Source organism: Antedon bifida, chromosome 7 (genome assembly GCF_963402885.1).
Source record: "Antedon bifida chromosome 7, ecAntBifi1.1, whole genome shotgun sequence".
Taxonomy (NCBI): Eukaryota; Metazoa; Echinodermata; class Crinoidea; order Comatulida; family Antedonidae; genus Antedon; species Antedon bifida.
Genome location: NC_136232.1, coordinates 22477262 through 22491786, shown reverse-complemented (window position 1 = coordinate 22491786; position 14525 = coordinate 22477262). Strand labels below are relative to the sequence as shown.

Genomic DNA, 14525 nt, shown 5'->3' with positions numbered 1-14525 from the left:
AGTAACAATACAGAAATTTAATAAAATAATTTAATTATAATCGTTCTATAGTATAAAATTTGAATTAAACAACTTTTACTGATCTTCTCTTTTAAATCATTTAACACAGAATAAACTATAGGGCAATTCTGGCCAGGCTTATCTTGTGAGGAGTGGTTGGATGGTAAATGGACCGGATCCAGGATTTGTCTGCACCTAGATTAGACAGGTTCTGTCTATTACCTTAAATCATAAATACAGGTATAGCCCAACCTTTGATTTTCCACTCAATATTTTCATAAAAACGTACAAACTTCAATCAATAATTTAAAGAACCGAGTGAAAATATTTCTTTAAAAACTATGAATGATAGTATTTTTGTTACAGAAAAAGAATAAATTAGGAAAATATTCAAATTGTTTTTTTAATAGGGTGTAAAAATTTGACGATCAACATGTTTGGATCATCGTGTATTAAGTTTTAGTCCTGGTACTCGCAGTAGTAAATGACAAATAACATTTGCATTTGCTTCGAAATCCCTCAATTTAATACAAAAATAAAAGTTTTGCATTTTTTAATCTGAGTGGGTCATCCATTGGTTATTTTTATCTTTTAAATAAATTTATTACTAATGGTGCACTTTTTCTCGTTCTGCCGTGAACTTGGCTCCAACTTCCTCTCTTTGATTCATCTAGAGGAAGTGAGACTGTCTTTCGGTTTTTAAATACACATGCTTCTTTTCAATTAATCTATTATAAAGGGTTGGGCTGTACTTAAACTAAACTAGACAATTAACCAGCATTAATTAAGACTGGTCCGCCGGCCAATGGTCAATTAAATAGTCAAATAACAAGTCCGCTCGGTCAGTTAAAATGTCAGTAAAACCTCGTCACGATTTCTTTACAAAATATGTCACACCTGGACTGTTGATGAAAACAAGAGCGATTTTCTGTACCTAAATTTTAGTTTTTTAAAGTTTATGTTCAGGTACAAACAGTATTTTGTTTAATTGTAGGCCTCCCTATTATAGGCCCATATTCTGTGACCAGTAAAAGGAGTGGAGGACCAGTAAAAATGAAATTTTACTGGTCCTCTATCTAGTTAAAAAAAAAACCTAACGGAGACCCCTGTTAAATATCTAAAGGGATCTATCATGTTAAAAGTATTCCACTGCAGTTACTGCAGAAACTAAATTTCTTACTACAATTCATTTTATGATTTTTGTACTGTAAGTTTCCTTCACTGTGTTCATCATCATTAAACTTAGGGCTATGTTACGTTTCTTGACCACACAGTACATTTTGTATGGATTCCGAAATGCATTTGTTTTAAAAGTTATATTCTTAAACACTACATCTTTTTTTTTAAACGATTTTTTATTTGCCCACCGAATCTGGGCACAGTTTGAACGTAGCCTTAGATGAGTTTTGAGCTTTCATTATATTTTAGTTCAAAGGAGTAAAGCTCTGTCTACACTATTAAAGTTTATATGACAAAAAAATGTGATGTGCCCATAATATATGGACATGATGATGTCATATCACTACAATATTTGGGCACATCAGACTGTTTTTGTCAAACTCGTTTGTGCAGATAGAGCTAAATTTTGACTGTGAATTAAAACTTTTGATATCAAAATAAAACGCCTTATTGTGTTTTTTTCAGACCGATTCAGGTAGTAGGAATTAGGTTTACAATCCCTAACTAATGTATTCACCAGCGAAATAGATTCTATCTAAAATTCCCAAGGCTAAGCATCTATAAAGTTACATATGAAAACATGTTACCAGGAAACCAGAGCTCACCAGGGATTCTAAAGCAAAGAGCGACAACGGTGAAATCTCACAAATCCACATTAATAGACAAATCCTTTAAAAACATTTTATGAGATAAATAACATTCTGAGCCCATTCTCCAATCAACACTATGTCCAGTATCAGACAAATTCTACGATACAGCGTTACATGTGTATCCCACACTGCATCATAGGCCCAACTCTACTCTTCCATAATACATTGATACTGTACATGTGATACACATGTGACACTGTATCACATAAACTTGCCTATGATACTGAGCCATGGAAGATATCAGTACCTAGAAAGTGGTGCCATTTTTCAATACACAAATTATGCCAATTATACAGTGTATCTATATTACTGAAAGTTCCATCCAATGTAACATCTTTGTGAAAATCTTGTTTATTAGTACCTTCCTATTCTAAGTATTTGTGTCGTGGAAACTTAAGTGATTAAGTCTTTGCACGATCTAAATTACAGGGTGATAAGAAGATTCTCACCACACGATAACCTTAAGCTGATTGAAGCAACAACGTTTCCTTTAAAAACAGAAGTTCAAATACGTAAACAATTTTTTTGGGTGAAAATCTGGAGGAATACACAATAACCATTTAAAGAAAAAAATAACTTGTTAAATTTTTTTTGAATATGCCATTTTAATGTCACATAATAGTTACAGTATCTACTTTAACAAAAATTGAATTGAAAAAAAAAAATAATTTACCTGAAAAAACTGTAAATTACAGTAAAAAATGGCAAATTGGCTGCCAGCCAATTGTTTTTTTGTTGAATTTGACAATTTCTTTTGTCATTTTATATCAGAAAACATTAATTTTTGTAGTCTTTTTTTTTTACGGAAGGGATTAACTTTATCAAAGTCTGATTTAATTAATCTTCATTTTTCATGTTTTTGGGTGACAATACATCTTTAACAGTTCACAAGTTAGTACTAAAATCTATCTAGAAAAATTGCTTCTCTGCTTTTGTGAATATTTTATACTTTATAGTTCTAACTTGCAAATTTAGCATATCGAAGGAGATACTAATCTTCCCTCATCTAATTACATAGCTACACTTTAATGATGAATGTTTGACTAATTCTTATTGTAAATATGTCAAACATTAGGCCTACAAATTTGTTACAATGCCCAAAGACACATACTCTACTGTATTAACAAGAATTATTTGGCGATAAGTACAGTAGCATGAACTTGACAAAACAGACAGAAATGGGGATTATCAACAAAATCTACAAAAATTAATAACGTTTTTAATATTTAAAACCCATAAAGTATCTTGTGTTTTGAGCCACGAAATATGTGTATTCAGGCATGAAATTACATACATCGTTCTTGTAATCTAAATATACAGTACCCTAGAAAAAATGGTTTTGTCAAATACTACACAAACCAAGTTCACTTAGATAGAGACTGCTCGTTTTTTATATTGCATTCATTCAAGTTCAGCTACGAATCAGAATTATTATAGTGTGATCAACAAATAAATACTGTTTGATACAACTTTATCACATATTTTCCTAATCCACGTAAAGTGCAATTTTGTTTTGTACAATTACCAAATAGTACAGTTAATACGCAAGTTCAGATATCTATATAATGAAAACAGAAATAACTCCATCCATCCATAACTTTGTTTATAGCCAAGCAACATAGTATATACTTTTAAAATCACAGAAGAACAATAAGGAGACTGAAGCCTAGAGATATGTCCAGTAGGGAAAAGGGTGTAAACAAAATTGAGGGTGTTGGAGAACAAATAAAATAGTTTCAGGTATCCAAAGGTACTAGGTGGTATTTTGAAATAAAGCTCTGTCTACACTATCAAACTAGTTTGACAAAAATATGTGCCCAAATATGGTAGTTATGACATTGTCATGTCTATGGGCACATCACATTTTTTTTCACATAAAGTTTGATAGTGTAGACAGAACTTTAGGCTTAGGTTAGGATGGAAGGCCTTAAAATTATTTAAGCTTGGTTCCCACAACGCAAGACTGTAAATGCAACGCAACGCAAGCAATTTGACCAATCACAACATGATAGATCATCCGAACTGTTGCCCGTGACTGGGTTGCGCTTACGTCCTTAGGTTGCGCCCTAGTGGAAACCAAGCTTTAGACTTTGAAGAAGAGGGGTTCTGCCCCTTTCTGCCCAACACTATGACTGGTAGATAGACACAAGTATTATTATGATTAATAATTGATAATGAATTAAACAGGGAAAGTAACACTAAAAACATAAAGTAGACTTGTATCTTGTACTATGCTGTATACAGTACCTTAAAGAGGCCAAATTTCGTCTTGCTTTTGGTAACTGGTTGACCTCCTAGAACAAGGCCTTTTAAGAAATTCTGGTTTCAGAGATACTATGTACAGTAACTGTTTCGTTTGATGTTTGAGAATTCAAAATACACACATACCTGTCTGCCTTTTCGGCTAAAAGTTCTGTTCCTTCTAAGTCAGGTGGTAGGTTAACTTGAGCAATATCATCCAAACAGTTGAAGATATATTTACGCGCTTCTTTCGATTTAATTCCTGTTTCTCCCTCATGTTCTTCTGCTTTCTGTTATTTAAAAAAACAACACAAAATAAAACTTAGTCTTAACCTTTGTCTACACTATCAAACTAGTTTGAAAAAAAAAATGTGATGTGCCCAAATATGGTAGTGATATGCTTAAATATAGTAGTAGTGATATGACATCATCATGTCCGTATATGGGCACATTACATTTTTTGTCACATAAAGTTTGATAGTGTAGACAGAGCTTTATAGTGGGCAAAAAGGCTCCATATACTCTCAATTATAATAAGACAATATTTTATTTTTTGTAATAATCTTTTTTTTATACAATACAGTAGAGTCTCTCCTTTGGGATAGAGTTTCCAGAAAAATCAAATATTCCAACACTTAAAAATATATAGAACGTTTAAATTTAATCAATATTCTTTTGCATACAATTAGGAAAGGGATAATTTCAACATCTGAAACCTTTTAGGTTTGTCTTTTTTATTAAACATAAACAAGTCATTTAATAAATAATATCTTCTTTCTCTTAACAGCACATAGACTTCTATAGCTTTATCATCCATGTTCAAAATTAATATACTGCACTTTATTGCTAAATCTATGAAAAATAAACAAATGGAAGACTTCAACGAAGAAACACTTAAACCACTCTGATCAACAAGTGACCATGTGATTGGACATTGACCGTGTGATTGGACAGTGCACTAATTAGGACACCTTCGCTTAATTGCCAATTCACTTGTTTATTTCAAGTTGCATTCATTTCTATGAACTGTTCAGCAAAGCTGTCATTCGTCCTAAGATGTTTTTCATTAAACAGGAAAGCATTCTATATTTAGTGATCATGATTCTCTAGCTTACTCATTTTTTTTATCACTTTATCACAAATTTGTACGGATTTGTTTTTTTTTAGCAGTTAGGGGGTCAAATCCAGAATTTCTCACATCCTCAAACCCATCTATCTAAAATTAATTAAAATTCCATCATTTTTATCGATTTGAATTATTTAATATTTTGCATAATATAATATACTGTAAAACACTCCAACTTGGGTAGTTTTATAATAAACACATTAGATAGGAATTGACTTTTTTAACCATTTTATAAGAATTAATAATAAAAATCAACAGACAATTTTATTCACAATTACTTAAAAACACAGAAAATATTTTCTGTTGAATTTCACACAAGTAGATGACCACGATTATCTCTTTCTATTAACAAATATTAAAATAAATATGTGGGGCATTTGTTTAATATCTTTTCACCATTCAAACCTTTGAACAATGAATTTTAAAATGCAACATCTGAAAGCTGTATTAAGCCATAAGCTCACCAATATACAGTACAGTAGTTTGCGTGACCTTTTAAAATACAGTAAATACTGTATGTTTTGGCTAGCTTCTTTTGGGTGGCGATTGTTACTGCAAACTATTATTACATGTCAAGTAATATATTAAATTTATACAAAGATTTCATGTAATAAGAGTAAAGTATCACAAAGTATCATAGACCACATTAATTCACAAAGTGTGCTAAAATAAGGTTCACCTAATGACACCGTTTTCATTTTAACCACCTTTTTGAACTAAATCCACCTAACAAAGAAAGATCGTATTCCAGATACTGATTGATAAGCTGGTACCTTCATACAGTACGTACCTTTAACCGCCACAGTGGGAAGTTAGCGTCGCAGTCACGTTTGAAGAATCGGGTTGTTTTCGTAGCAGAACTCAAAAGCCTGTCCGCTGGTAAACCTTGCGTCTGTGAGATGTATCGAATCTAAAATGCAAGAATAGAAGTCATTTTATCATTTTTTTTTAAAACAAGGTCAAAATATTTGCCTGAGCAACAATTTTCTTAATATTTGTTTTTGTGAAATAAATTTAATAGGTATGTGACATTCTAAAATTCAAAAGAATGCAAAAAAAAAATGTTTATTTGACTTTTTTTATTGCCAAAATATTTCCTTGAAAAGATTTAAATTATGTAACTTTTCAGTTTGTTCTATTTTGATCTGTTTATCTTTTGGCTAAAGGAGAGATTTATGGTTTCAGTAAAAACGGGATAATCATGTGATTCTGTCATGTGACCTATCGTGAGAGATCTTTCACATTGATGTGGTCACCGAGGATCACAGAAAGAGGAAGTCAATATCAAATGTTATAATTTCTTAAATAAAACGTATGTTTTCACAATTTAAAGCAACAGTCTTAAGCTCTGTTCACACTATCAAACTTTATGTGACAAAACAATGTGATGTGCCCATATATGGACATGATGATGTCATATCACTACCATACTCAAGCATCTACCATATTTGGGCACATCATACTTTTTTTGTCAAACTAGTTTGATAGTATACACAGAGCTTTAACCACATTTTATAATTTGTCATACTAAAGAATAGAGCAAGTTTCAAAAGGTTAAAGGTTGGAATTCAAAATGAGTATTGGATTATTGGAAGATACTAATTTATACCACACATAACTTTCCTCAAGTGATAATGATAAGCAAAACTGATAATTTATTTTTACTATTTATTAATTTAATGAATTAAATAATGTTATACAATGCCTTTGTATTACATAAGGAAAATACTACCCTCAAATTTATTTAATGATTGATCACACATTAAATTCGATGGTATGGGTTTATTTAGACACTAAAGGTACATAAAAGGCAGCTTAGAAAAAATACAACCCGTCATCACCTTTGTTCAATTCATTAATCTTTTTTTTGCCTCAATCTATACAATAATCAATAATGATCGATAATAATCAATACATAGTACAGTAAAATAACGACTCTTTTACTTAGTTATCTGCACTTGTTACATTACTTTTACGTTACACTAAAGTATAATCTCTTCCAATACAATATTTCCAAATTCTGTTTTGTTACTTTTTTTGTTTTGTATGTTTTAATTTTAAATGAACGTGTGTGAACATTGCTTTGTTTTGAGTTTAGTTTTCATTTTTACTGCGACAGTAAATAAATGTTCACACACGCATCATAACTTGCTTGATGGTTCATTAGCAATATCTTGACCCGTGTCTTAAGGTGACTTCGCTGCCATTTTCTATCAGCCAAGTTGATACTCAGAAACATGTTAATGCACTTCCCAAAAGTACTTTAACCTATTGAACACTTAGGCTCTGTCTACACTATCAAACTACTGTAGTTTGACAAAAAAGTGTGATGTGCCCAAATATAGTAGTGATATGACATCATCATGTCCATATTCGGTATGGGCAAATTACATGTTATTGTCACATAGACCGTTGCTGGTACTGTAAGTTTCAAAATCCAAAATAAGTATTTAATAAAAAATGTTTTTTCACAAGATGTACTCAAATTAAGGTGGTAGATACTGTCACTGTACTCTAAATAATTAAAATCTCAAGAATTTAGTACAAGGATTTTACTCCTGACAAACACAGCAGGCACATGAGGGCTAGTCCATTATGGTCCAGGAGTATCCTGGGAACTCTAACTTTTTGTATCTAAGCCCTTCCTCTGGAGAGCATGGGCTATTGTCGGTTTATCCAGGTAAGCTAGGCACAAAATAGACAAAACTGTTTAAAAAGACGATTTAAATTTATAAACCAAGAAATTAACATAAAATGCGTTTGGAAACTGACCTGGTCATATTCGGATGCTCCTGGATAAAGAGGCCATCCAAGAAACAACTCGGCAATGACACAACCGAGCGACCACATATCAATTGCCTCGCAGAAGGGCAGACCTAGAATGATCTCAGGCGCTCTGAAAAAAAAAGTAACATTATTATTATAGAACACGTAAATAAATTCCTGTCATTTGATAGAATGGATGATTGTGGGTCACATGGTGTGCAATAGTACATCGTGTTATACTGTACAGTACTTCTTTCATTTTTTTGTGCATGAAAAAAAAATGTTCTATCATTGACAAAAAATAATACTGGCTATCAGCCAGATGTAAAGGACGCATACACAACACAACGTAGGTAATTTGACCAATCACAAAAACAGATCATTGAAACTATAACTTTTGAAATTTGTCAAATTACTTCCATTAATATAGTACGTTATTGTGATTGAAAGTTATATCAATATCATTTAAAAACAAATTCCACTTAATAAAGATGTTGTTGGATTTAAATTCCCCCCCCCCCCAAAAAATACTTAATTTTCCAATCTGATTTTCAATGTGTTGTATTATTGATAATAGTACCCTCGTAAAATGGGTACAAAGAGTAGCGCTCCTGAAGTTGTAAAGTCCTTGATTGTTTAGTACAGTCCAGCTTACCTGGACACACTGTTTACGTGAATATATTGATTTCTTTTGAACTGGATCTATACATTGAGGGAAGGTCTATTGTGCAAGATAACTTGTGGACTATTCAATTATTTAGATGTTTAAAAGTCCACTGTGTAAATAGACAAACAGTAGACAATGTGTCCTTTTTGTAACAATGTCTTGTTGGTAGTCTTGGCTACAAAATAAATCAACTTTTTAACATGAAAATGTTTTATTTGATCACTGTTATAGTTCAAATTAATTAGTTTGTTATATGTATGCATTGGTAAAGTACTATTGCACTGTATTTGTTAGACACAGATGCAGATAATTTTACGCGGCCATTTTAGTTTAGGTCTGTGCTATTTTATAAAGCTCCGTCTACACTATCAAACTAGTGTGACAAAAAAAGTGTGATGTGCCCAAATATGGTAGTGATATGCCCAAATATGTTAGTGATATGACATCATCACGTCCATATGGACACATCACATTTTTTTGTATAATGTTTGATGTAGACAGAGCTTTAGTCTACTGTACATGTGTAGGCTTATAAATGGTACTTACTGGTTGGGTTTTTTAGTAATTAAATCTTTCACAACTAGGTTTGCTTTTATTATTTAGTAGATTAAAAAAAGGAAATGTTGAGCCCTGGCTACCATCAAACATCTTGCTCATTCCTTTATCAACATTTACTAAACTGTACTAAAGTATGATTTTTAAAGTTTCTTGTATTATCATACAGTAGTATCGAAAACTGCCATAAAGTGATTCTGTACTATGACTCACCATACCAAATCTATATTTAGATGGATTCAATGGTTGAATAAAAACAATCAAGACTCAAGTTTAATTTTTAATGTATACAATATTTCAAAAAGAAGGGATGGACTGGATGGATGGGGAGGGGGATGTGAAGAGAAATATTAACAGAATTGTATTAAATAAATAATGATAGTTTTATTTAAAATTTTGTATCTAAAATATTAACCACATAAATATGAAAGATTGAATTTCAGCAGGGGATTAAAATATAGTTGGCAAATACAGTATCAAATTTGGCTAATTCAGGATTGATATACTGTAATTTAGTACTTTTTAATACAAAAAGTGTATGTATTTATTAATGGTTTAACATAAAGAATTGTATACAAATGCTTTTAATATTGTTTCCTTTTGAACAATTTAGAAGTTTATGAGGCAATCATTGATAAACATAACATTAAGCAAACTATTGAAAGCATGCCTATAATAATTATTACAGGTTTAATAAAAAGTAAACAAAATACTGCAGTAACTGCAGTAGAAAATAATTTTGACATGATCCCTAAATTAATTTAATATTATTTGTTGTTAAAACATAAATCGTGTTTATTTGAATAAACGTACAGTAACTCCCCGAATCAATGAATTATTCATTTACTGTCTGACAGAATTTATTAAGATAGATCAATCTTGCATTAAACGTTCATACGTTAAGCGAACAGAGCATGTCTCCAGATTGGCTAATTATTCTTGCATGTTCGTAGACTGAATGATTTAAAAATGTCATGTGGGTCGCAGGCAGGGTCAGAACAAGGTCACAAAGGGTCAAAGAGAATTCTTTTTCAATAATACTGTATGTGTTGTTCCTGTTTTCATACTCAACATGAATACTTTGAAGTACAGTTGGATTAAAGTACTCTAAACATACAAAAGTACTTTTACTTGAGAAAATAGCATCATGAATTTTAAAGACGATTCTAAAATTTTTTTTTTTGTATTGTTAAATGCTGATTATTTTGTTATCATGAACCTTGAGGTAGAACAAGTCTAGAAACAAGGGTTAGAATCTAGTTTACACATCTGGCTTGTGTACTTAAAAGAACCCAGTTCATCTTACTGTGAAGAGTACTGTATTAGAGGGTTACCCTGGTGCCAAACCCTGACAAATGAGTGCCGTTTGGTGGCAGCCCATAATGGACGGACCTTTTACGAGAGTGAGAAAGTAATTGTAATGCTTGGCTTGGTGTGTTAATATAAATACACATTTTTTTTAATGAATTTTTATGCTTTGATAAAATGCTATTAAAAAGCAATTCATTAAATATTCGAAAATGTTTAACAATATACAGTACACATTGTATTTAAAGTACCACCTAAACTGAATCCCTAGAACCGTATGTGTACTTTAGGCCATTATTGTAAAAGTACTAGTAGATTTCATCTATTGTTCAGGGAGGAAGCTACCAATTGTGATGATGTAATCACCATGCTTTCAATTATGTAATCACTCATTGAAAAATCTAAAGCTTTTATGAATGGTCAATTCAATTGTGCAATATGCAACAGGGGGAATCTTAAGCTTTTAATCTATAAATTTGTTTTAAATTAACATCGAATAATTAAAAAGTGTAATAAATTGTATTTAAAACAAGATCAAACACTAAACTTAAGATCTTAAAAGTCTTTGATAATCGTTTTAAATTATTTTTTCAGATCATATACTTCTTTTTGTCTTACGTGGGTTCATCTCACTTTTATTTCCATAAATACATAATTGTAGCCTACAGTACATTTCAGTACAGATCATATACTTACACCATGGTTTTTATCATGTTTTCTGTTAAATATAAAATAAATAAAACGCGCTAATGTAGGTAAATTAAGGTGTTGTAAAGACCATCTCAGACAGAATCGTACGAAACCCGAAAAAACGTCTTGACTCGTCGGTGCTGTCTGAGTTGAATCCCGAGGTTGGGCGTTGTTTTATGTCGTCGGGATAATAATAATATGGTTTAATTTTCTCGTCGTATGATGCTTTCTGAGTTGGCCTAAAGCTTGGTTCCCACTAGCGACGCAACGCAATCTACGTAACATAAGCAAAAGTCATTTCTAATAATTGTGTTTGCCCCCTCCTGGTAAAATCAAACCTGTGATGATTGCAGCACTATTGCGTCGTCGGTTCCCACTTGTGATTACGCAATACAACGCTTTGCGTCGATACGTCGCTGCGTTGTGTTCTAGTGGGAACCACGCTTTAGAAAACATAGTTCTTCCATTTGAAAGTAAATGTTGTAATATATTGTCAAGTGATAGGGTATGTGGTACAGGTTCTACAGTAATACCTAAATACTAATAATTTACTATGAATCGGACCACATTTTCGAACACAAAACAAAAATGTACAAAAATATCGATAGACTTACCTATAGTAACGTGACTGCAAGTACGTTGAACATACTGCTTTGGACACGTGACTAGCAGAACCAAAATCAATAACTTTAACACGGTATGGTTGGCGCACAGGGTCCACAAGCATAATATTTTCCGGTTTTAAATCAGCGTGTATGAGACCAAGGCTTTTTAATTTCAGCAATGTCACTAATACTTGCTGGGTCACTGGTCTTATGTACTTAAGTGGAAGTGGGCTAAACTTACTATGCTTCAAATAATCGTACAAATTCTGTTCCAGAAGCTCGAACACTAAACATGTGTGCGTTTTATGTTGAAAACACTCGTACGCACGTACAAAATTATATTCATCCGCATTTTCCGCACTCAACCGTGCTAATATATTCACTTCAATCTGACCCTGTCTCGCGTATGATGGGTGGTTCTTTAAAATTTTTATTGCCACAATCTCGTTCGTGCCGCGCTTCCAACACTTAACAACCTGCCCGAACGTCCCCCTCCCAAGAAATTCTAAAACTTCGTAACGATTCGTTAATGATGTTAACACCTCGTGCTGAACAAGTTGGTAATCTCCATCGCTACTAGAACTCTTTTTGGACGTCGTTTTGGTCGTCGTCGCTGTTGACGTTGTCGCGGTACTATTTATACTACTTGCATGATACTGCTTCGCATGCACCTTTTCTGTCCGTCTCCTTTGATGGTTATCCAACTCCTCGCTTTTTCGTTTCAAACCACATTTTTGATACGTGTCTAATAATCCTATCGTAGACGCTCTGATTACGTTTTGTGCATTGTGACCGTTAGTTCGTGACCAGTTATCAATGTTCGTGACATTGATCGGTACCGTCCGTAGTTCACTCGTTGTCGTTGCACCATTTTTTGCATTATCTGTTTCAATTACGTCATTGTTATTTAATTGGTTTCCGTTGTCGACGTGCGCATTCTTTATAGAAGAAAAGGCACTACTTAGTGAGGCAAAATTTGCATTGACGTGGGCCGACATAACTGAAAAGGAAAGAAAAATATATAAATAATACAACATGATAATATTTGAAGATTAATCCATTATGGTCCAGGAGTACTTTAACTTTTCGTATCTAACCCCTCCCTCTGTATGCATGGGCTATTGTAGGCTTATCCAGGTAAGTAGATGAAATAGACTAACAATCTCTACATTAGTACATTTTTTTAAAATTAGAATGTAGCTAAAAATGTCTACAGATATTTATAGTAAAAACAAATCAACATAAAATTGTCATCTATGTTGGTGATTCACCATCTGTGTTCTGTGATCAAATACACTTACTCATGCAAATAAAATCAATTAATATTAATAAAATATCCTCCATGTCATGAAAATAAACACAATGAAAAATAAACATATTATAATAAAAAATAACATAAAATAAAATGTCAAATTCTAAATAATGTAGCATAAAATCAATAATAAAATGATTTCTTTTCATGAAAATAAAACAAAGAATAGGGACCATATAAAACATTATTTCTACTGCAGTTACTGTAAGTGTAATGTTGTTTACTTTTAACCTGTTTATGTAATCATGGGGGTTTCTCTGTGATGCAATTTAACCAGCTTTTGCCTCATAACATTTTAAACAAACTAAAGTCGTACATTGTGCAGAGAAAATTGTGCAATTTACTGTAGTGTAAAGCAGTAGAATAATTTTTACATGAACCTATTAAATACTTGAAATATTCTGCGAAACATCCATAGGTTTTGCTATTTGTGAAGGTGATCAAAGAAAGGTTGAACTTTGTAGAATGTCCAGTCAGCTGTGGTCAGTACTTTTTTAATGTCCAGTTTGAAAATTTGCAAGCTTATTTTGGATAAAAGCAAATCTTTTAAGATTTATGCAGGGTGCAAGGTTATGTAGGGTGGTGCATAAAGGGAGTGGACGGCCACACCCAACGTCAACCAGCACAATTGTACTTTGTTAACTAAGAAAGCTAACAATTAACACTTTAATTAACATTAGTATTTCTTCTTTGTTTATAAAAACTACATAACAAAATGAATAAGAACATACGAAGACACTTTAAATTTAAATTTTTCATGGCATAAAAAATAATAAAAATATAAATACGCATGCACATTAGTCACTTAGACACTTTTGAATCGCGCAAATAAATTTGCCAAGTGGAAAACAGGCTTTAACTATTAAGGAACTCGCATGAATACTTGATTAACTACTTTGTCTATGTACAGTTCAGTAGGAAGTTTATAAATACTTGGATACTGGGATAAATGCGATGTTAAGACCCTCAAGTAAATACCAAGAATTGAAACTGTGCGAAATAAGTATCTGAACGGTCTATTAAAACCACCTGAAATTCTATTATGACCAAACAATAATTTTGAATTGACCGTAGTTAGATCGCCCCGGGCCGAATTAAGCAAGTGTGAAAGGACTTTTAACCAACTATAAACCTACAAAAGTCTTGATCAGACTGGACTTACATTACAGTACAGTAATTTGGTCTAAATTACACAAACCAACAGTGGTGTTGGTAGTCTATGAGTGCCGCTTACCTGGATAAACCAACAATAGCCCCTTCTCCTCGAAGAGTGAGATATAACTCGAAAAGTAGAATTTTTCATTGAATTCCCCTCTCCACAAATGGTATAGTCCATGAACTATGCCCTCAAGTGGGAGCCTGCCCACAAACCACCATCATCATCTTTTCGAGTTATATCTCACTCTTCGAGGAGAAGGGGCTATTG

General features: G+C 32.4%; 1 protein-coding gene and 1 long non-coding RNA gene across 2 annotated transcripts in view; one reads left to right on the top strand and one right to left on the bottom strand.

Annotated features, from left to right (window-relative positions):
* Positions 1 to 14525, top strand: part of LOC144848567 (uncharacterized) — a 99744-nt gene that overhangs the window by 50769 nt on the left and 34450 nt on the right. The gene's annotated exons all lie outside the window — the stretch shown is intronic.
* The window catches only part of LOC144848460 (homeodomain-interacting protein kinase 3-like), a 61608-nt gene that overhangs the window by 29527 nt on the left and 17556 nt on the right, over positions 1 to 14525 (bottom strand). The window contains exons 2-5 of the mRNA XM_078705201.1: positions 11797 to 12787; positions 7969 to 8092; positions 5987 to 6106; positions 4218 to 4360 (exon numbers count right to left, since the gene is read on the bottom strand). Coding sequence (XP_078561327.1) covers positions 4218 to 4360; positions 5987 to 6106; positions 7969 to 8092; positions 11797 to 12785 — 1376 coding nt within the window. The 5' untranslated portion in view covers positions 12786 to 12787. The remainder of the gene's footprint in view (positions 1 to 4217; positions 4361 to 5986; positions 6107 to 7968; positions 8093 to 11796; positions 12788 to 14525) is intronic.